Consider the following 24,462-nt stretch of genomic DNA (forward strand, 5'->3'; position numbering starts at 1 on the left):
CCGGGCGGGAGGCGGCGGCGCGGGGGAGGAGGAGGAGGAGGAGAAGGAGGAGGAGGAGCGGGATGAGATTCAGGCCGTGACTCAGCAGCCGCCGCCGCGGCGATGGTTGCGGTGGGGCTGCCCCTCCGTGCCCGCACGGCTGCCGGGAGCGGGGAGCGCGGCGGGCAGAGCCGGAGCGCCGCGGGCATCGGCGGGCGGGGCGGGGCCGGGCGCCGCATGGCAGCCGGCGCGGGCACGGCGGGGCGGGGCGGCGGGAGGAGGAGGAGGTGGAGGAGAAGGAAAAAGAAGAAGAAGGTGCCGCCGGTGTCGGGAGGGAGGAAGGAACACGGAGCGGTGCATCCCGCCGCCGAGGGGTCTCGGCCGGTGACATCACCGCTGGAGCTGCTCACGGAGTCGGAAAATGGCTGCTGCGAGGTACCGGGGGACCCCCCGAGGGAAAAGGGGCTGCGACCGAGGGGCGCGGGGTGCCGGCAGCGGCGAGCGCCCGCGCAGGTCCTGAGGGAAGGGGTCTGTGGCGTGCCCTGCACCCGAGGCGTCGGTGGAGGCCGGTTTCGTGGCGGGGGAAGGGACCGGGAAATCATGAGATCCATCCCGACAAGGTGGCCAGGGCCCTCGTGCGGTGCTGCCCCGGGTCCCCGATGCCGGCGTTGAGTGCGGGCGGCGCGGGGCAGCGGCCGTGCCCTGGGCAGAAGGCGCCGGGGCTGTGCAGAGACAGCGGCGGCCGCAGGGACACTCGCACTGCAGGAAACTGCAACGCGCTGCGGCCAATGTCAGCCCCGTGCCCTTCGCTCACCGCCGGCCGCCGCTGGTGCGGCATCAAAACCCTGCCATGTGCGGGTCGCGAATGCGGATGATAACAAGAGTTCACCTATGTCGCTGTTTCTACCTCTGTAGTTGTTACTGTGATAGTCCAGACTTTCCAAAGGCTGTTTCAGAGGTGTTTAAAAATGCAGTGCTAAAATCCCTCACAGACACGCAGAAAAAAAAAAAAAAATCACTTGCTGAAAATATAGCCAGGTACCATTTTGCAATATTGCATGTACTCATGTTACTGGGGAAAAAGGTTCATTCAAGGCAAAACTCATGAGTTTTTCACGCATCTTTGATGTGGGCACATAAATCTGAAGAACATTTCTAAAACTTCATAGAAAAAATTAAAATCTCTGTGTAAACATTGGAGAAACATTGAAATGTTACTGCTTTATATGACTGACATGACGCTACAGAAAACCATATGTGTAAATTTAAGTTAAACTAAAAAATATGCAAGCTGGAAAGACAGAGAGGGAAATGTATCAGTGGTAGCTTAAATAAGAACAGGAACAATAATCTCTAGATTTGTGAAATTAATTTATCACTGGGCTAATAATATAGTAACACTTTACTATACCTTTAAGGTTAAGGAAATCTGTTATCATTGAAAGATGCTCATGATAGCGGAGGGGGGGGGTGTAAGTAAAAAGGAGAAAAAAATTTGGTTTACGTCTATAATAATTTATAATTTTGTATCATTTCGTGCTATACACCAACAGAGTGAGCCAAAATAGTCTGTCCTATTACTTTGTAAAATGGAAAGTTGCTACATTGCAGCCATGGATTCGAAGCTTTCCCTGACTGCCTAGAAATGCCAAATGCTGTAAGGTTGTGTAGCATCACGTGGTGCAATATTGAAATCTTTCCTAATACCGCAGTACACTGCAGTAGAATGGTTTTAATGCAGATTACCTGGAGATTATTCAAAAGGTCCATGTTACCTCACTGAAACATGAAACAAATTGGTGTGACCCTCCTGGCATCATGCTGCAGTGCCACGCTGCAGGAGATTGCAGGAGCAGGAAACTTCTTGACACCTTTAGCTCTGCACTGATTGATTGTTTCAGAGTGGGATGATAGAGCAAAAGTAACATGGCAGTGACTGCACGGTAAATCACAGAGAACTGAGGGGGAACGGTTCTTTTCACATCGTTCTCAGGTAACAGTGCATAGAAATCATCTGACAGACAAATCTCTAGTGAAAGCTTTTTACTTTAAGGTTTATAGCTTTTCTCTTCTAGGAGTTAGAGCTCACTGGTGTCTTGAGGATAATGTTTTTCCAAAAGGATATAATAAATTTCATGACAGCTGCTTAATTTTTTTTCAAATGCAAAAGAGAGTATAGTTTAGTACAAGAAATGCTGACATGGATGATTTTTCAGAGAACTGCTGCTCCAGGCTTTTGATTCAACTATCTCACATGTACACCAAATTGCTGCTCTGACTTCCTTTATATTCATTACTGCTCTGTGGTTGTTAAATACTGCAGAGTATGGTAGTGTGGTTAAAATATTATTTCCATGGTGAATAAAGTTTAAATTGCTGAAATTACTACATATTAAAAATAAGCAAATTATATGTGAGTAATTTTGTTTCCCCAAATAGTAATAAAGAGAATTTAAGAGAAGTTTTATATGTAACACACTTTTAATCTGAGACTCTTTACAGAATGTTTTTTAGGGGACTTTTCCTAAATCTTAAGGATGATAAACAGAGAAGACAAAAGAAATGAAGAGAGGAGGTTAAAACAAAACCTCTCATCTGAGATTTGATCTCAGAGGGGAAATCCCGGAGGTGAAGCCATTGCAGAGAAGAAGTAAAAGAAGGTAACAAAGTCTTGAGACTAACTTTGATCACAGGGAGTGGAATGGGAGGGGAGGTCAGAAGTGGTGGAGAAGTGGAATTGAGTGTTTTATAATCTAAGAAGGCAATCATTGATTCTGCAATAAGCAAGAGGTCTTGCTGCCATTTCACACCTAATGCGAGTGCACTTTTGCAGGGATGTGAGTATGTGGGTTGTAGGATCCTCCTCAGATGCTTGTTTTGATGGGGACCACAGGCAAACAGCAGTGACAAAGTTGGTGGCATGGCTGAAGCTTTTGCTGGCAGTGCAGGAAGCAGCCTTTCACTTGAGCAATGCTGAGGGATGAGGTGGTGAAATTACTTGGGCAGAGGGATCAAAAAGGAAAGGTCTGCTTCAGAGAACCCACAGAGAAGAGGTGGCCAGCAAATATTTGGAAGTGGAAGAGCACAGGAGGATGTTTCGGTGGTTACAGTTACTCTTGAATGCAGTTTACCTGTTTTCCCAAGTTGTGTAAGGTGGGGAAAGAACATGGAAATTTTGTCAAAACTCCTGCAGTTTCATGTAGGAGTTGAACAGGGAATGGACTGTAGCAGCAGCAGCCCTCCTGCAGGGAGACGAGGCAGTGTTGACCTCAAATATTCTTTCAGCAGGTCTCTCATGATAGCCTATTCTGACTTAGCAGTCTTGCTAGCAAGGCTGAAGGAGGAGATCCTTTCTTCCCTTACCCTTTTCCTGCTTGCAGAATTGCAGCAGTCTCTGGGCTAGTGGCTAGTCCTTGATAGTTTAGGTGATATGCAGCCACACCTTTTAAAAGAAACTAAAAATTCTAGTGGAGTGCCACAGGTTAGGATGACAGGCAAAAAAATTTGCAAAAAGAAAATGTGATGGCATGTTGAGTGGAGAAACCATGTCTGCAGAGGTCTGCTGACCTCGCCCAGTGTGAGCCATGGGATTCAAGGGCACTCCACAGCTCTGTGAAGACACCTCTCCTCCTGCAGACTGAGGCCTTGTGGACCTCATTTTGCAGCTGTAAGACTCCCTGTACCAGTGAGCTCAGGGAAAAAGGTCACATGCTGGATCTGGTGATGTGGACATAAGAATATGAGATGATGCATGAAATTATTTCAGAAAAGCAGCTGAGTGGGTGAAAGGGTAACATCCTCTCTTTTTCACTGGTATGTAGGTATGCTTTAAGGACTGTGTTTGTACTAATTAATTATAATTTAGAAAATATTCTGCCTAAATGTCTACTTAACTGGTTAGAAGGGTTCTCTAATCATTTAATACTTTCTAACAAAATATTTGAGTTTTTCCTCATCAAACAAGAACCAAAGTAAATACAGTCAAAACCAAAGAGGCAAGCAAATAAAATGCAGAAGATATCATAGAATCTGAGTGTTATCAACTTCTTTTGATAAAATAATTTACTTTCCCCCTCAATATTCTACTCTCAGATTTCATGATGCCATCAGTGCTACACTAGCAGCTTAAACATACCATAGGAAATGTTGTGAAAGTTTCTGGTAGATGATTAAACCTTATAAAACACTTTCTTCCGTTGAAAGAATAATATTTGCTGGCTTAAAGGCAGCCCATTTAAAAGAAATCTGTTATGTGAAATTATATGTTCTAAATTCAGTAGGGTTATTAGAAATCTTCATTCTGCAAAACTTGCTAAATTGCTTACTCTATACAGTGCTTCATATGGTTAAAAGGCACACCAGCATTAGTTGATTCTCACTTTGAACATCTTTGAAATTAAGTAAATGTGTATTATTATTTCAGATTCATTGAACAGAAAAGGTGAAATATAAATTCAAAAGCTGTATGATTTACCCAAGACCAAACTCTGTGATTCCAGTGCTGCAGACTAATCCCTCCATGGCTGGAATGTTTTGCCTTCTGCAGGTGTCATAGGTGACCCTGTAAAACCAAATTTTTGTCAGATTTATATATGTAGAGGTAATTGTCCTTGTTTTTTGATTTCATCAGCTCAAACAACTTGCATATTTAAATTCCCTCTGCTTATTAGACTGAATATAAATCAAGGGGAGAATGAGCCATACAGTTGTACACTCATGGTTCATGGTGTTGCTGGGAAAATGCTGGCAGGAATTCTGTGGGCATTAATTGACTTTGTAGACAGAGAGGCTGTTCTTGAGCCTAGATGGAAATATACTGCTGAAGCTCCTATGGCACTTTTTTATTACAGCAGCAGTGTGCCCCTTTGTCCTTGGTTGAAATTTGCTCTGTATTCATTTTTGGCAGTTTAAAGTAGCAGTTGTCAATCTGTGTGTAGCCTTACATCTCAGAGGGAATTGCACTTCATTACTGTTTTAACTATATAATTGAAAGTTGTTTAAGGATTGTTTCAGACTGATATACAGCACTGGTCATTCCACTATTATATTACTTTATAAAGTTAGGTTGAACTAGATGCAGTAAAAAGACGTTTAATTTTACAGGAAGGGAAAAAATAGGTCTAGTAAGTTTTGAGGGTTTTACCCTTGCAGGGAAGATGCTTTGCTCTCAATTCTCTTAAGTGCATGCAGAATTACTCTTAGTTGAAATAATGTTCCCTGGAGTAAGAGGACAATATATATGTCTCTTTTTCTAGTTCATGGCCTTCAATAGTAATGCAGATCTTTTTTTTTTTTCTCCTCCTACCTACTAAAATGCTGCAAAACCAGAGCAATTGGGGAAGAGCTTTGGAGTACAAGAGCAAGCACTTTGAATATTAATCAGGCATGACTTCTCATCTGTGATCACTCACCTATGACAGCCAGTAAAGACATAGAAGTAAAGATAGTAAAGATGCTGCTGGGTTATTAAATACTGACCAAAAGTCAAGCCTGGAATTTTCTAGCTGCTATTTCACTTCTTTGCTTTTAAGAGTTGAAAGAGTAATGCTTTGGGGTAGAATAAAAAATATAATGTCTATTACCTTGGAAAAAGAGTAAGATGCATCCTCTTATAACCTCTCATATCAGGTTATTAGAGAGTTTGTTTGAAGTCCAATTTAAGTCCAATTTGAAAGCGCATTAATTGCATACAGAGAGTATGTTTCGTATTTTTTCAGCCTTTTAGGGAAAGGTTATTTGACTGCTTGGGCTGTTGCGTGGAGCAAGTGCATAATTATTGCACCTCAGCACTGATTTGCATGTGGTCAGACTTTCTCTAATGATTCCATAAACATCTTTAGACAAGATAAGTGATGCATCACTGTTCCTTAATGTTTATAATTTGGGAGCTGTTAAATGGATTTTATTGGATTACCCAAACCAGGTCATAATGAGCACAGCCAAATGTTTGACTTTACAGAGCTGTGTTGACTGTTTCTCCTTCCAGGCTACTTATTGCTTTCTAAGTGTTTGGATATATTAACCTGCATGGAAAGAGCTTTCTTGGGATTATTCAAACTCCTGTAGCATAGGTATTTCATCCAGTTCAATAAATAAAGAGATTTATTTCTTGGTCTGTATAATAATACATTTTGTTATGCATGGCATTTACAAACAGGCAAATTGAAGTATTAGTTCTCCATCTGTCAGCTGTGAAATAGCTATTTAATAAAGATACTAATCTGTCATGTAGAATTAAGATAGCTTCCTGCATTTTACTTGGCATCTCGTTACCTTAATGTGAATTATTCCCTGAGTGTGGGATTAAAAAACAGATAAATAAATGTACATGGTTTATAGGCATATGAGATATCTAGGCTCCTATTTAAACACAGGTAAATCATCGAGGCTCAGAGAACAATGCATTTCCCTGAATTTGTGTTTAGTGCCATTTGAGGTGCCTGGAGTTAGTAATCACCACTGTAAACCCAAAGGAGAGCCCAGCCCTGTGTGAAGTGTGTGCCCATCAGAAGAGGCAGCTGGAGGCCAGGCATGATAATTTATGGTATCGAAGATTGCACCATGTGCTTATTTCTAACCCACTGAATTGAACCCTACAGCAGTTGAAAAAAAGATGAATTGCTCTCCAGGAAGTTTTAACTGTGTTGAGTTAAAGCTCACACTTATGACTGTTAGAGCTGCTCAAGGCTGAGACATCTCCAAAAGGATGACAGTTGTGATAAAAAAAAAAAAAAAAAAAAAAACCTGTGGGAGATTTGTACTTCTAGAGTAGCAGCTGAAGGTCAAGCAAATAACAGTAGTTCCAGACATCTGCTTAGAAATCCAAATTGACCCCTGCAACTCCAATAATTACAGCAATAACTTAAGACAGGTGGTATACCAGTGACACCTAAATGTAAGCATCTAAATCTAGAACTGAATCCTGTACTGAAAACCCAGTACCGATGCTAGCTTATCTTGAAATCCATTAAAAGGAATGCCATGTTGCACTGGTTAAATAAATTATTCACTAGTTGAATAAATTATTGGTTAGAACAAAAGTTTAGTACTTCTAGACATAGTAAATAAACCTGCTTAAAAATTCATTATTCAGCCTTTCCTACCACTCAATTTAACAAATAAAATAATTGTTTAATGCAAAAATCAGAGCTTGTCCAATCGATTTCTTCAAGCTTTTGATGCAAGCCACAGTCCTACAAAGGCATACTTCGATATTAGTATTATTTTATAGAACTCCTAGGTTGCTAAAATGTAGGAGGAGGTCACTATTGTAAAAAATAAAAATGGTTTCATGAATTCCTAGGCCACTCAACAGATTTGAGAATGTGGGTACAAGGTTTGCACCAAGTTCTCTGTGTAATCCTGCGAGTTGTAAATGCTGCTGAGGCTTTAAAGTCAAGGAGGCCATCTGGGTAAATAAGCCCAGAGCTGCTGCTTTACCATGAATAGCATCACTTCTTAGAAAAGTATCTCAGGTTATTTCACAATGAGTCACACCAGGATAGTGATCTGCAGTGAGGATGCGACCTCTTAACTATCAGGAATAAAATCACAGAGTTTTATCCTTCCTGTGGAAGACAAGTGGGATCATTTCTGTGCATTTATAGTCTTAAGAGTTACAGTAGTGTTCTGATAGATGCTCCCCCAGATTCCCAGCTGAATTTGGAACGCAGAGATACTGATGATTCTGGAAAATCTGCGCTCAGTATTTCTCAGCTGAGAGCCGCAGATTTGTGCTTTTGAATCATCGTTGCCCAGAAATGACTAAGATATTGCACTGTAAATCTTTTGAACAGTAACACACTTCTGTATTCTAACAGCACCTAATTTCACTGAATTCATTAGTAAATCTTACACTGGTTTCAGGTAAAAAAGATTAGAACTTATAACAGGGCATATAACTTATTTAAATATGGTCATGCTTTCCATCATACACTTGCTATTGGGAATTTTGAGACTTCAGTGCAGCCCAAGTTTTCTGTCAACATTGTATTTAATATTCTGACAAATTCAATGCAAAACATCACAGTCTAAATAACACAAACCAAATCTGTCACTACCACTTATGCTGAATTGGAAATAAATAGGGTTTTATGAGGTAGATTAATTTTAAAAGCAATTAAGCTTGGGTTTTGGTTTGATTTTTTTTTTCCAAGGAAAACTGGGATAATTGAAGGCTGAACTCAGAGGGTAAATAATATAAAATGTTAGTACATAATAAAATATTAGCTTTTTTATGTGTTTATTATGTATTGCATTAAGGCTACAGACATTTGTCCTAAAATAAATCCCCTTGCTTTCCACCTTGTTCTCAGCAATCATATTCAGCATTACCAGCATGGTTGAATTCAGTAAGAACTTGCATGATGACAGATTTGAGAATAGTGCCATTTATCAGTTCAGTACTATAATTCTGAGTTTAATAAAAACTTTCACAGTCCAGATTCACAAAAAGTACAGTTTCCTGAAGTAACAGGAAAGCTGGTTTAGGATTGCTGGTGATAGGATTGCACTACCTACAGTGTATCACTACAGCTGATGATAGTAACAGAGATCTATTAGCAATATATAGATAGAAATACAAAAATATTCACAGGTCCTTACAATGCACTGGAGGCACAAAGCTTACCTAGAGGCATCCCTTCAGGGGAGGAGGACTGTCCACCAAGATCCCAAGTAAGCAGAGGTGTTTCTCCCTCTCTTTTTTTTTCTTTCTTTGCCCCCAACCCCCCCTTCCTTAATGTTATAGATGGGGGTTTGATGGTTATGATTGTATATGTAAGGCATGTTTTCATTTCTCTTCATTTGCATTCTTAGGATGTAAAAGTGAATATGCAAATGGGGATTAATGAGGGTCTTGGTTATTTTCAGTCAGAATTTAGAGTTGACACAAAAGGTTCAATAAACATTTGGTCCTCCTCCACCTGCTGAGGTGGCAGTAAAGGCTGTCTGACCTTCACTAGAAAGTCTTTGAGTACATCCTTGTCTCCTTAAAGGACTACATTTATAACAAGAAATGCACAGTTATGCACAGAAGTGGTAGAGAGGTTCAGGTGTTCTCTGGGGCTTCTCTGAGACTTCCACTCCACCCAGGTATTGTTCAGTCTTTATGCCTTCCTCCAGGCAGGTATAAGATAAGCAGGGGCACATCTCATGTTTTTCTCAACCAGTCTCATCAGTTCTTCACCGACTTAAGGCAACTGTGTCACAAGCTTGACCATTTACCATAATTATGGATGTGTGTTTCATGGTTGTACAGTTCCTTGATTTGCTGAAGCCAGTGTCAAAGCCCTGTTTTAAGCCAACAGAATCAGACTCGTCAGGTGGGTGTGCAATCTCATCTTGTAAACTTGTAACACTTTGCACAGTGTTTACTGAAAGAAAGGAGAAATAATGATCTTAGCATGCCATCTGGCAGTTCTCTGGCTGAATGGAACAGACTGTGTCAGACAAAGGGTGAGATATGTCTTTAAGTGACCTTTGTGGATTTTTGGTGGCTTGGGGTTTCTTTCATGATTTTGGTTTGGTTTAGTTTTGTTCTGGCTTTTTCTGTTGCTTAGTAATAATACCATAATCACAAATTAATAGCATTTGTACAGCATGTGAGGTGTCAACATGTTTGTAAAAATTAAGAGTCCAATTAATGTTTCCTCTGCAGAACTTTAAAATTATATGGCTCCTTCCTTTTTCTATTCTCCCCTTCTACAAATCACCTAGAATAGCGAAAAATCATAAATTTGCATTTCAGTATTACTGAAATCAGTAATATTTTCAAATGGAGCATATAGCAGAATTAACTAACTTGTAAAGCATAAGTGGCTTTCAAAGGTCATATAATTGTCTCTGTGGTTAGTAGCTGCACACAGTGTAATGCCTGTGAATGATAATGTTTCCTCCAAATGAACCCCTGAACAAAGCATTCAGTGTCAGAACTCTTACTAGATGACTTGTAGAACTATGTTAGAAAGATTTAAAATTTTAACCGATTTCATATGTCATCCTTTTGGCTCATTAGCTTCTGCTGGTCTACTGGAATCTATTCTGCTAGTCAAAATCCATTCAAAACTATAAAAAGCTAATACGAGATGGGCTGGAGCAGGCTAGCTTCTGGAAGGAGACACACCAACTCTGTAGTCACTGAGTAGTTGGTGTAGACAAATCAGCTCACCCAGACAGTAAGTCATCTGCTGTCTTTCAGACACATGTCATAGGGTGAGATGAATCACCTCCCTTTCTGCAGTGACTGAGCCAAATGTGGCTAGACACCTCTCCCTTTTAAGGCAGTAAAAGTTTGGTGAGTTTAATCCCAGTCTCCAAGTAATTTTGTTTGTTTTCTGTTGATACATTATATTTTACCTTTGATCCATTTTGACAAATAAGATTTTAGAGGGAAGCCTCTTCAGCAGTCCTGACTTGGACAAGTTTCACATTGACTCCTGTGGGGGGCTAGAGTGAGAAAACACTGCAGCAGTTCTCTTCCAGAAAGTGAAGTGTTTTACTGTTCCTCTCCCTTATTAGTGACATTTTGTTCTACCTTTCCATTCCCTTTAATCACTGGCTAGAGATGATGGCAGCAGACAGTTAGGTGTTATCCCCAGGGCCCATGGATTGTCACAATAAATTCTGTGAAAAGACATAGTTTGATTAAGTCTACTGCAGGAGCTGAAGGCATTGCTCCATAACATAAAAATGCTCAGAATCAACTACTACTCTGTTCCTTTTATTTGGCAATGTAATGATTTCATAATTTTACCCACAACACAAGCAGTTGGGCTTATGTCCAGTAGAGCTGCAGCAGAGAAAAGGGGGTCTGGCCAGTTGCTGTTGTTGCCCCTCAACTGCTTTCCTGCCTTGGTCGCTTATAAACAGCAGCAACATTCCTTCTCTCAGCAGAAGGAGAGAAGTGTAAGAATATAGCAGCTGTTAAGGCCCTTAGTGAAATTGGTTTAGCTGTTAGTACACCCTCTGACCACAGGCAAGAATCTTGTCAGCTCAGAAGAACTTTAGATAAATTGCTGAGCTCCACATCCTGCCATGACCATGGTAAAAACTGTCCTTAGCTTAAAGTGGCAGGATGTATTTTCATGGATCCAGGTGCTTACCTGGTGTAAAGACTCTGTGAGGTATCTGTTGTCCTTCACAGCATCTTCCAGATGCTTTACACCATCTACCAGTGACACCAGGCTGCTCTCCTGAGCTCTAAACATCCAGAAGTCCATGTTTTCATTGACTCCATTAAGCTGTTTAAAAATGTAGACAAGTCTGATCCCTTCCAAAAGCTGTTGGACTTGTTACTGATGTGCATGGTATTGGCACAGTGTGTATGTGACTAGCCCTAGTGCTGTGGGGAGTCGTCACTTGCCCTGCACACTGTGAACAGCCTGTGTATTCACTGTACCTCTGGAAATCCTGGGCTGGCTTGCTAACCCTGTACAGGTTCAGACCACAAGAATGTCCCGCAGCTCAGAGAATATTTGTCTCAATACAAAATGTGAGATAAAAGACAAAGTGTTAGAGGACTGCAGGGAAACATTAAAAATATATAGAAGTCAATCAGTCACTTGTTAGACTTAGCACACTGGCAGCTCTAACTTTGCTGCAATTCTGTTGCTCTTATGTGGGCTTTTAGGAGGGTAAAGAAGTAGTTCACAACTGCCAAGGCCAAGGGGAGAAATATTAAAGTACTTTGTTTGAGAATCAAAGAACTGGGTGGTGGAGATTACTGTGCTGGGTTGATCAGAGGCAAAAATAACATCTTTGAACCAGATGAGAAATGTTAGGTTGAGTGAAGTATATACTCAAAAGCATTTTAAAAAAATAAGGAAGAATACTGATGTCCAACTGATTGCATACTCCACCTGTTTCAAATCTGGTATTTTGTTGTTCAGACAAACATGCACTTCCAGTTTGGATCTTACCTGTCCCTAGTGAGGTCAGTGCTGAAATTTGTGTTCCTTTGGGTTCTGTTTTGTCTATTTGTTAATTCATTTGAATGATCCCTGTCTGTGGTATGAGGATCCATCCAGCATGGATCAGTGGCAGAATGAGGTCTCTGGTGAGTCGTGCTAGGCAGAGATATTCAGGCTGCTTCCTCTTCCAGGATTTGCATGGGATGGATGTTTTCTGATCTTTAAAGAAAAGTAATGTCAATTCTTGCAAACACAGTCTCCTTTCTCCTGCAAAGCAATACTTAACAATCCTAGTGCTATCACTAAACACATTCTGCATAAAAGCTTGATTTAATACTTTTAATGGTGATTCCTTATCTTATACTGCTCGCCCCATTGTGTCAGTAAACATGTTGGCAAGACTGCAGCTGTCTTTTGCAAATTACCAGTTCATCTTGGTATGAAAAGCCACCTCTCTTGAGGCATAGCACAGATACGTGGAATAGTGGCAACCTGGGCTTCTGCAGGCAATTTGACATTACTTCATAGAGCAGTGCAGCCAGATATTCTCACTTTGACATAATAGCCCCATGTAATTCTCCTTTTCTAGATCTGAGTTACCTTTTTGACAGCCTCTTCATGAGGCACTAAATTTGCTTCTGACTGATTGAGGCCAAGTCAATCGCAAATCACACTGTCACATCTAGGAATTCGTGAGTTTTCAGCTCTGTAAAAGTATTTCACTTTTTTGAATTGACCGTATGTTTGCTGGAAAGAAAATTCAGGTTTGAAAATCAGATTTTCTATGTATTGATTTAATAAATTTAAAGTAGAAAATGTCTTCTCTGAGTATAATGGCAACACTTAAAAGAACTGGTTATATTTCCAGTAGAATTTACACTTTCATAAAAGGCTATCAGCCTAATTGTGAAAATAAAGCTCAAAGTATGATTTGTTCCCTTCTCCTGGTGGAGAAATTCAGTGCTTTAAAAAGCCCATAATGGCATGTTGCTTTAAAAGTATGGTTTTATGAAGCAAATTATTCCTATTTAATGTATATGTGGGTTTGGGTTTTCCTTGTTGTTGTTATTCCTCATGAAGCAGCCCAGCTCTCTTCCAGTCTTTAGCCTGTCATTTCTTTTGTATATCAAGTTTTCCACTGCCAGGATGTGTCATAGCTCACCCACTCAGTTGTCCTGGGTAGTTCTGGGTTGGTTTTCTGTGGCTGCAATTGTTTTCCTGCCTATGAAGTGATAACCATACCTCCCACTTAATAGCATGTGTAGCTAGCTCTTTCCTTCATTCTAGGGGAAGGTTATATCACACCTGTATCTTTTAGTCAGAGGCTGGACTGAAAATTTGATTGAGACAAATGTAGTAGTAGTAGAGATTCCAGACAGACTGAACATAGAAATAATATGGGAGCCAGGACTCTGTGAGTGAAAGCTGTTTTCTGTGCATAGTTTTGGAGGCAAATGTCTGATGTGCAGGTGTTGAACAGACCATCTCTCATCTTTCAAGGGGGATACAACTCATTGCTTGGCTAGTTTTCACTTTCTTACAGTATTTTCATACAAAGTAATTACCAATATCCAGCAAAAGGAGGATTGTTTGGGGCTTTTTAAAGTGTTCTTGTAACATCCCTATGGCATGATACAATGGCTGTTGTTTTTCCTATTGTGTCCTTCAGGAAGTGTCTGTGTGACAAGAAAGCCACATAATGATGAAAAAATTCACACTGTTTGATTTTGTAAATGATAATTCACTGCAAATTGGAGAGACATCATGGATACAGGACCTTCCCTGTGATGACAATGATCTAGAAAGACTTCTGAAACCTAATGAGCATGTACTAGTAAACTGGCCTGTGGGAGAAAGAAAGACAGAAAAGCACCTGGTAAAAGTTGTGTACATGAGTGGTGAGTGCAGTTCCAGAATATTTGTCTGATAAAAAATCTGCTTTTAAGGTATGGTTGCCCGATTGTCTGTGCTTTGGCCTTTTTCTTTTCCATCCCTTCAGATGACCCTCAAGAACTGGTGGAAATGATGCAAAAGATATTACGAGCAGATGAAATTACAAAAATACAAGTTCTTGGAAAAGGCAAGAGGAAGAGGATAGAAATGATATTTTCAGAAAGCGAGGACAGTGACCTGGACAAAGAAAAGGTGAGTTTCTGTCTTTATGTGCCTTATATTTTTATGTCCATGAAGGAATGAAATAAACTGTAACTATTGATTCTTCATGATACAACACACAAAATATGTATAGTACAGGTAGGAATACAAGCAGGCTTCACATGGTACCTCAGCACAATAACCTGTCAGAGTAATTACTTAGGCCAATGGATTTTGTCCTTTTCTGTGTCAAGAGACGAGTGCTATTCAAAGCTTTGATGCTCCGTAGGTTCATTGCATTTTCCCCTGTAAGACAGAAATCTGACTAGTGCATAAAAAAGGGAAGGGACCAGGTTTTCTGATGTGTGCCCTGTGCTGAGATCTGCAGTGACAAAATATAGGGAAGAAAAACATAAAAATTAACAGAGTTGCATTTTTTAAAACTACTAACAGTGAATAAAAATCTATGGTATATTATGAAATATTGTAATGAAAGGCTCTATAGGAATGCAAAGGCACTGTTATGTACTTTTTACAGGGGAAGATGATGAAACATATAAAAAGAAAGAAATCATTGCAGGCATCTGCTCCTGCCAACATCCTGAGTCAACTTGAAACATCTTTAATTAACAAACAGGTAAACATCCATTTTCAGCAATTTTAATGTATTAAGCAAAAGCAGTCTGAAAGGTATTTTTGAGGGAGGCACAGAATTTCTGCCGTAATGAAGTTAACAGTACTAAAAGATGTTGCTTTGGAAAATTGGTGAGCAGAGAACAGAGACAAAGGTACCTAACAGTTACATATTATACTGACCTGTCATTTTTAATTTCAATAAGAATAGTAATAGCTATGTTCCATAATAACTTTTATTAAAATGCACTTAGTCTGTTTATACAAGAGAATTTTTTGATTCAGCCAGATATTTTAATGTTAGTTTTGATGCTTTTATTTTATGTTGTTGTTGCTCTAGATATCACAGTTGTTTGGGGTTTTTTTCAGAGAGAACCATATCCAGGAAGCAACTTTCTCTATAGTGAAAGTAGCAGTGATGATGAAGAGCCTTTATTTCAACTCTCCAAGGTAGAACTATGTGCCAAAATTAAAAGTCTCAAGAGGAAGCTGACAGATACCATGAGAGAAAACTGCCGCCTAAGGCAGTCCCTCGTGATGCTTCAAGGTAAAGTCGGGAGTATTTTGATAAAGAGGAAAGCCTGAAGGTCAGGAAAAGCTTGATTTATAAGAGGCCATTTGGATGGGAATTATGGATGCTCAAGAACCTGACATGATCAAGGCCTACCATTAGCATCAAAGTCTGTGATACACGGCAGCACTTAATTCCAGTAGCACTTACTGTCATACGCAGAGGCCGTGCAATCATAGAGTTAGAAATGAAAAAAATCTGTCTAAATCCTGTCAGTTGTTCCCAAGAGAACCTTTCTGTATGCTGTGTAACCATTGGCTAAGCTCAAATACTTCACTGACCAGTCCAACTAACCTTATTTACTAGCAGTCTTCCTTGATCAATTGCTATTTCATTCATTCTGAAATTACTTAATTTCTAATTACTTTGGTGATTCCTCATTACTGATAATCTGAGTTTATTTCAGATGCACCAAATTTAATTCCTTCCCAGAGATGAAATATTTTGTTCCTCTATAAATGAATCCTTCATCTTTTAGTGATCATCTCTGAAGCGCCTCTTGCTGCCTCTTGTCCCTGACTCTGAGGCAGCCAAAACTGAATCCAGAATTTCAAACCATTAGTGAATGAATCAGGTTTAAAGAGTATTTACTCCTTCCCTTTTCAGCTACACCACACCATCCCTAGACAGTCTGGTATCTGGTTTTTCTTATTGTCAGATGATTTTGCAACTGTTTATCATTTTCATTTCCCACCTGACTGCATTTTTTACATTATTCATCTTGGTCGGAATCATTCACCTCCACCTTTTAAAATATTATTTGTAAACATTTTTCTTAGTGTCTGACAACTTTTCTCACACTTATAAGTCAATTTATTTTGCATCCTGAGCAATTATCTTAGTCTTTTACATTTTTATCATTTACAATTTAATCATTCTGTATCTTGCTGATACGTCATCTCTTGCGTCCTTTTTGCTCTGCGTTGATTCTTTTTAGTGGATGCAATAGAAGTTTATATTTGAAAAATATTATTTTGAGGAAAAGTTATTTAAAATATATTCTCTATAGATTAAAAAAAAAGGAAAAGCCTCTGCAGTCTGTGTAACTTCTAAGAAGGAAAAAAAATCAGACATCACCTAGCCCATATTCAATAGCTTTAGGGACTTGTAGAGATTTTGCGATTGTAAAATGAAGAAAGGGAAATAGTCTGTTTTGTGCCGTGATGGGCATAAACCAATAGTTTCTCTTAGCCTTGCACTGAACTGATCTCTTCTAGAAACTGAGGCCAGATCTTCATGGGTGGGGAAAGCAGAATGGCAGGAAAGCATTTGAGAGAGGAGGAAAAAAGTATGTTAAAATGTCTTTGCCACCTACTTCGAGTCTTTCACATTACGACAGGAATCTAATTGCAAAAATATCCCTGCTTAGGTAATTGGAGTCTGAAAGCTTCAATTACTGTTTTACCCCTCACTTTTCATCTGATTTCAGTGTTGCCACAGGCAGTCACTCATTTTGAGGAACTGGTAGGGATGGCTGAAGCGCTGCTCAAAGGGGGAGTGACATCATCTACGTCCAGTCTGCATCCACATGCTGTTTGGAAGGCATCTCACAATCCATTAGCAGATTCCTATGCAGCTATGCATAGTAATTCCAGCTCACCAATAACTTTGAATATGGAAGATGAGGAGCAACAGACTGAAAAACAGGTCAGTTAAAAGGCAATTTCAGCATAAAACTTTACAGAGTATAAAGTTTACTGCTATAGCATAATATAAAAAATAACAATTGGTAAAATAATTTGTCATCATTGCGTTGATAACATAAATAATGTGCCCCTTTTGTGCAGAATGCTCTTTCCATGAGAAGCATTATCTTTTATTCAGTGTCCTGTACACGCTCAAATTCACTTTAATTTTGGTGACCTTGTATATCTGTGGCTAAGGGCAGAATGTGGATGCATGAAGAAAATACCAAGATCCAGGGATAACTTCCAGCCTAATTGTTTGGATGCCAAAGGGGAATGATGATATTTCAAAGAAAATCTAAGAAGAATACCAGCAGTCTGTTCAAACTGTTAATTTGTAATTGGAGGCTGCTATGTTTCTTCTCCTTTTGCAGACACTGGCCAGCAGTTAAGTAGAAATACATGTATACAGAAATACTGAGTAAAGAAGTTCCCTTATTCTCTGCAATTAGAACATGATTGAGAAATCTAAGGCACAGAGGCTGTACATGAAAAAAGTGAAAACACAATCAAAAGAATGATTCTAGCATCTGCATTCACAATTTACATAAGCATTATGCATTGGGTCATGCTAATCCATGCAAATCATTCTTGTGTGTTGTCATGGAGTGCTAAAATCCAAAGAAGTGTGTTAAGAATTATCGTGGTATGTTTTGTCTGCATATTGCAAACCACAGAATTGACCTAACATCTTTGAAGAAATAAAAAGATCTAATTTTCTGAGCAACCTACCTTTGTAGCTGTAGCACAAAATTGCCTGTTAGTAGAGTTCAAAATCTTAGGCTGTACCACTGCTGCGTGCAGAAGCCACTCTCAAAGCCGGGACCAGATGTCACAGTTCTTAGGGCATGTCTGCTCACAGGCAGGAATATTTGCTTAGGCACAGTGCCTGCTACCAAGGCGTACAGAAACCATGCCAAAACTGGACCACAGCCAGCCTGCATGGAGTGCAAGCAGAAGGATTTTGCTATGTCTGAACATGTCCTGTGAGTACTAGTGAGTACTGTGGATGTCCTGGTGAAGGGTTTGCTAGGATGCATGGGGTTCTTAGTCTGCCCCACACTTCCCTCTGGAGAAAACAAGCTGTGTGTATGGTCCCCAAAATTGTGTATGCAAGTGTGGTGCTATCTCAAGCACACTCTTTGCAGAGATTACTTGTGAAATTATGGTTTAAAAATAGGAAACTAAAAAGATATCTCTGTGGTAATACTGTATAATATTTCTAGAAAACTGCAATAGTTAAGCCTATGACCAATTTTGTTTTCCAGTTCAAGATCGAAAAGTGGCAGATTGCACTTTGTAACAAGAGCAAACCTCAAAAATTTATAAATGACTTGATGCAAGCACTTTATACACATGAATACATGGCTACACACAGCCTGACAGGTGCAAAGTCCTCCTCTTCAAAGGATAAAGCAGCAAAACCAGCTATGAATCAGAATGAAGTTCAGGAAATCATAGGTGATGACTTGTTAATGTTACTCAATGTGGCTCTGACTTGGCAGGGGGCTTTCTTGGAGGGAGGGGCTGTCATGCTTCACAGCTGGTCTACTCAGGTGATGAGCTGATTCCTATTTCCTTCTTCAGCTACCTGCTTTTTCAAACTATCTGTTAAAAACACTGCCAGGGAAATGCTAAGTAGTAGTATTTTTATTGTGTGAATTATGTGGATTTTATTCAGGTGACTGCTCAGGCACAGTGATATTGTAAATTTTTTTTAACCCTTGCAAGGTTAACCTGCAACAGTCAAACCTGGAGCACGACGATAACAGATTAAGGGAAGGCAAAAAGAGGACACACTTGGATCAAATTTTAAATTATGTCTGCTGTGTTCTGAAGTTTAGTGATTGTTATGATTTCTGACATTTTAAATAGCGCTAGAGGCAAAAGGAGACTGTATAGAAGACAGAAATAGCGATCCAAGAAGCAAGCAAAATTTGATTTATGCTGAGGTTTACAGCACAAAATATTTGGTGCCTAGGACAGAAAATAATTTTAGATGGAAGTATCTTCAGATGGAAGGTAACATCAGATGGAAGTATCAGCTTTAAAAAAACCCAGTATTTTGTGAGCATATGAAGCCAAATTTTAATTGGATTCACACCTATAACTAAACACTAGAACAATATAGCCTTAATTACTGTACTATAATTCCTCTCCCATTGCCATTTCCTTGGATTTCTGCAGTTCTTTTGGTTCTCTTCTCAGCTTAGCTCCAGTTCCTGTACTTTAGTACAGTTTTGTGTAAGTTAGCCAGCAGTTTCAAAAGTTATCAGTTGCAAAAACCTTTTTTCCTTAAGAACCTTGTTAGAAAAAAGGCCCTAAGTCAAGAGAGATAAAAGGAAAGAGTGTGTAGGATGGTAAAAATATATTTGGAGGCAGAAAGATGACACAGTTTCAGAATGACATTTGAGAAAAATGAAAAATATTTAATGGGTTGAGAAAAATGGTTGGACTCAATCATAATGGTCTTTTTCAACCCAAATGATTTTATGATTCTAAATCCTGCTAGTGCCTAGACAAAACTGAAAAAGGAAGCAGAGAAGGTAATCAGGGCGTGGAATACAGCATGTTGTGGAAAATTCAGTGACAAAGCCTATAAAGAAATCTATAGCCTATACAGAACTTTGTTAAGGTAGAAGAGAATATTCCGGAATTTAAAAAGAAAAGTGTCAACATTATACAAGAGAAAAAGAAAATTTAGAAGGTAGTTTTGGAGCTCTAGGACTGTAGAAAATGAGTCAATAGATCAGATTATTTGAAGAGGATGGAAATTGTAAGACTTAAGAATAAAATTAAATGAAAGGGCAAGAAATCAAGGGGAGGAAAGATGCTGGAAAAGAAGGGAGTAGGAATTGGATTCTTATGTTGAGTCCTCAGTATTGCATTCAAAACATGTGGCTAAGCAAAAGAGAAGGAAAATATTTAGAAAAAATGACATCACCTGCAAATGAAAATTAATGAGGGGAAAAAAAAGGAAGATTAAGAGTCATAAGGATTGATGAGGATAGGAAAAGGACTCTTTTTCTATCAAGAACAGAACATAAGGACAAAGGATTAGCAAGCACAAATCACTCACTACAGAAGGCCTTGAAGGCCTTGTGGCCCTGGAGTTCCTTTTGAGTCTGCTAAGAGCAGGCACAGCAATGTGAAAGAAAGAAAGGCACAAAGAAAAAACAGGAGCTGGCATGTATAAAATCTATGAAGGAGTTTGTAACTATAGTGAAGTAACTAGAGTGGAAGCTGAAGTAGCTGGAACTTTAAAAGATGCAAGAAATATATTTTATACCACACATCTCTTGTTTCCCTGATTTGGAGGCTCCATATATATATATATATATATCTTTATTTTGCAGGAATCACAAAGCAGTTGTTTCCAAACACAGATGATGCTTTAATTAGGCGAATGATGGGACAAAAACTGAACAATTGCACCAAGAAGCCAATTTTAAGCAAAGATCTTAACTCAGGTGCTTTTCAGAAACATAGTTTTTGGTAAGTCAAATAAAAAAATGCCTGCACTGTGTAATTCTGCATATTACTTCATAATAATAAAATCTAAAAGCAGTCTTAAAATTCAGATAATATATATTTACCTACTTGGTATATGCACTACCAAGCCAGTAAATATTTCCATAACCTTGTACAAAAAGTACATAATACAGAAGCAATCCAACTTAACATTACTGCACAAAAATAGTCATTGGTTCCAGAAAAAGAAGCACAAGACTGTTATATTACAGGAAGAGAAAACAGAAGTAAACACATGGAGTTGCTTTGTTCAATATGTCTATTTTAGATTTGGCAGTTACCTTTCTTTCTCACCAGAGACCAGTCAATTCCACTTTTATGTCACCTGTTGTACCCCAATTAACCCACAAGTGAATATAAGGAGAATCACACCTCTTTGGTATGTATTTATAAGAGTACTGTAGGAGAGCTAAACTGGCAATCCTTTACTGCCAAAAGAGTCTAAATTATTGGGTCAGAGGAATTATTAAATAACATCTTACCTATTATGGGCATTTTTGCCTTGTGAATAAACTAATATAAAATTACCAACTCAAGACTACAGTGGTGAAGTCAGCTATTTGCACAGTACTGTTTCCATATATACCAAATGTACGTGCCACAGAATGATGGAGCTGGAAGTAACCTCTGTAGGTTGGCTGGTCCAGCCCCTGCTGCTCTAAGCACCATCACCCAGACCAGGTTGCTCAGAGCCACATGCAGTTTGGCTGAGTATCTGCAAAAGCAGAAACTCCACCACATCTCTGGGCACCCTACACCACTGCTCCACCACCACCATGGTGTCTCCTGATGTTCAGACAGGACCTCCTGGGTTTCCATTTCTGCCCACTGCCTCTGGTTCTGCCACTGAGAAGAGCCTCCATTTACTTTATGCTCTCCCATCAGACATCAGTGCACATAGATAAGATCAGCTTGAGCCTTCTTGAGGCTAAACAGGCCCAGCTGCCTCAGCCTCTCCTCAAGAACCCCATAAGAAATGAGCAAGGAACAGGGCAAGTGATTAAAACAGGGTGACAGGGAAAAGAGATTTGTCCTTACTTAGACTTTCTATACTGAAGTAACATTTTTCTTCTTCCTGGTTCACTTGCCTCCTGCATGTTTTTAAAATCCAAATTTGCAACTGTGAGACACTTAATAAGAAAAAACCAAAAACCAACACAACAGAACAAAAAAACCCAATAACAACAACAAATAAGAAGCAGACCAAGATATTTTACTATGTTATGATACAAATTTCTGAAAAGTAGTAGTGCTTTGCTTCTAAAATTCCTTTCGAAGCCACCTGGTATTACTCCATGGACCACCAGTGGTCTGTGAATTATTACTTGAGAAGCACTTACAGAATGAGTGTTAGGAAAATCCACATACACGGGGTTTTCCATCTGGAAACAATAAAAAAAGGCACCAGCCTGGCAAAAATAAAGTTTACTATGTTAATGCATTTCTCCTAGGGATGAGAAGACTTCATAAATCAAAGGTCCTGTGTATTTGTAACATACATTATGCAATGATTCACTGCAGTATTTTCTCGTGTCCTTAACAGAGGCATGAAAAATAGTAGCACCAAACGACAGATTTTGTCTTCTCTGAAAGTATTAAAATCTTAAATATTTAAAATCTTTATCTTCATCAGATAGATCCATAAATTTTGCTGATTCCTGAATCTTCTAATGTACACAGTATTCCTGAAGCCTTGATAGGAAGATCTTGACTATGCTAAAACAGTTCTGGGTTGTTATTTAATACTGCAAATAGACCTTCGAATTTAAACTCAATATTTTAAAAATGCCTTTTCGATATTTTAAAAATGCCCTTATGTCTGTTATTGATCAGTGCTTATGTAAAATCCAGTCCAACATCCATTGTAATAAATTCAGATATTGCCTGAATAGTGCCTTGCTAACTGATGCATTTATAAATGGATTTTTTTTTTACATCTGTTAAGCATTCCCTCACTGTCAAAGCAGCTAAGCACCATATAAGTAATCGAGATAACCTGGTGATTTCTTTACTTCAGATGACACACATTCTCTGTCAGAAAAGACAATTAAAAAGTGCTCATAATCTCACTGTTACTCCCTCAGTCCACCTTCCAGCAATGAAGTATAGAGAGGGCTAGAGAAAATTCTGCTGTGCAGTACCTTTAGTAACCACTTATCCACACAAGTTACTAACTTTAAAAACTGGTGATGCTGCAGTTTTTATTTCCTCCCTTGCTGCTATTTCTTCCTTACCCACCTCCTCCACCTTTCCCTAGAGCAGAATTATGATTCAAGAGAAAAAATTTGGAGTCAAAATCCGATGAGACAGAGAACTTTCCATCTCAGATCCATGAAGCTGAGAGGAAACAAGGTAAAGGGCAATATGACAGTAAAGAAAACTGTTTAACTAGCAAATAAACAAACTCTGCAGCTTGGAAACTAAGAACAGTACTAATTGTACATTTAATGTTAATATCTCACACTTAGTTATAAAATGTCTCAACAGTGGTTCAACAGCTGCTCCTCAGGGCATCATCTCTTCGGCTGTTCCTCCTTGCACACAAGACCAGCAGGATGATGACTCACCAGCTGCTACTGCACAACTTCAGCAAAGTGACAGCTGCCTGACTCCTTCCCCTCGCACCCCAGGTGGTCAGCCAGAGTGTCCCAAACCCACTTCTTCTAAGGTGGAGTCTCAACTCGCCAGCAGCTCACCAGCGCCCTCTCCCAACCAGGGTTGTGGACAGGATCTCAGGAATTCAGACAAGGAGTAACAGAAGGTGTTTCATTCCAGCTCAACGGAGATTAGGAGGCAGTATAAAACAAAAAAAAGAAATAATATCTAAATTGTACTAGATATATGGTAGTGTCCAGCAGTGGACAGAGATAGAAGCCTGAGAACTTTTGTCTCAAACAAATGAAAATCCCATAGTCTAGGAAAAAAATGAAGGCATATTAATATCTTTGGATTTAAGATGTTATAAGATATATGCATGTTATGTGGTAATTAAAATTTGTACTGAAGAATACAAGTAGAATTCCCCTTAGTTAGAGAAAAACATTATTTAAAGTACTACCAAAAGGATATACATGAGGAACCATAATTCCCCTTGCTTTCACCTTAAGGGAAAACTGCTTAACTAATCAAAGAAAGCTATTGTATATTAATGCAAAAAAGATATAGTGATACGAAGAGAAAGTAGAAAGATCTCCTAGTGAAATGAAGACTGTGGCCAGCAGAGGAGTAGAAAGCACAGGGCCACATGAGCAGAGAAGAAGAAATAAAATAGATGTTTAAGGCTGCTACTAACTTGGAAAACAAAAAAATACTTTCTTAGGGCAATGAAACTACATTTTTCAAGATATTCACAGAAAAGAAGCAGTTATTTTTTAACCTCTCAAAGCAGGAAAGGCAATAGAAAAAGCCAAGTTCCTTTGTAGCTCAGGGAAGAGTCCTCCAGGAGAGCCTGGTTAGTTATGGAAACCATTCTCTTTCAGGGATTCTGCTGCTGGTACTCTGCTGCTTCAGCAGCTCTTACTCTCTCTTCTTCCCTGACCATCAGGGCCATAGGATAAGGGTGCCTGGTCCCTTCAGTTGGGAAATAGAGGACACTTCTGCAGAAGCAACTAGTAAAGGGCAGAGTTGCCAGCTTCTATTCCGTGTTTTGATTTTGATATGCTACCCCTTGCTTAGAGAAAGCGTGGACAGGCAGAATATTCCCCATGGGACTAGGACCAGAAAAATGCCAGTATCTGGGGAGTTCCCCTTGAGATCTGACACCACGTCTTCCAGGAAGCAGCTGGCAGTCACACAAACCCTCTAACAGCCTTAGGAGGAGGAGAGGAAGGTGCAGGTTCCCTAGGGCAGTGGTCACAGCACCAGGCCTGGCAGAGTTCAAGAAGTGTTTGGACAGTGCTCTCAGGACATGGTGACCCTTGGGATATCCTGCACAGGGCCAGGAGCTGGACTCGATGATCCCGATGGGGCTCTTCCAACTCAGCATATTCTATGGTTCTATGATTATTTTCCTTGCTGACTGATTTCAGATTTACAGTGTGCTGACATGGGAAGGAGAGAA

General features: G+C 39.5%; 1 protein-coding gene across 4 annotated transcripts; it reads left to right on the forward strand.

The window, feature by feature from the left end:
- Positions 1–86: 86 nt before the first annotated feature.
- BEND6 (BEN domain containing 6) lies at positions 87–23,199 on the forward strand. Of its 4 annotated transcripts, none has more exons than XM_066314969.1 (10): positions 87–492; positions 2,482–2,639; positions 13,558–13,786; positions 13,888–14,033; positions 14,521–14,619; positions 14,985–15,162; positions 16,616–16,833; positions 18,140–18,332; positions 20,228–20,366; positions 22,890–23,199. In XM_066314969.1, the coding sequence occupies exons 3-10, from the start codon at positions 13,588–13,590 to the stop codon at positions 23,155–23,157; spliced, it is 1,440 nt and encodes a 479-aa protein (XP_066171066.1). In that variant the 5' UTR covers positions 87–492; positions 2,482–2,639; positions 13,558–13,587; the 3' UTR covers positions 23,158–23,199. The 4 variants fall into 4 exon arrangements, with proteins under 4 accessions (XP_066171066.1, XP_066171065.1, XP_066171068.1 ...); XM_066314968.1 differs by having other exon boundaries at positions 88–414; XM_066314971.1 differs by lacking the exon at positions 87–492 and adding an exon at positions 721–1,017.
- The last annotated feature ends 1,263 nt before the right edge of the window (positions 23,200–24,462 follow it).

This window comes from Sylvia atricapilla, chromosome 3 (genome assembly GCF_009819655.1).
Source record: "Sylvia atricapilla isolate bSylAtr1 chromosome 3, bSylAtr1.pri, whole genome shotgun sequence".
Classification (NCBI taxonomy): Eukaryota; Metazoa; Chordata; class Aves; order Passeriformes; family Sylviidae; genus Sylvia; species Sylvia atricapilla.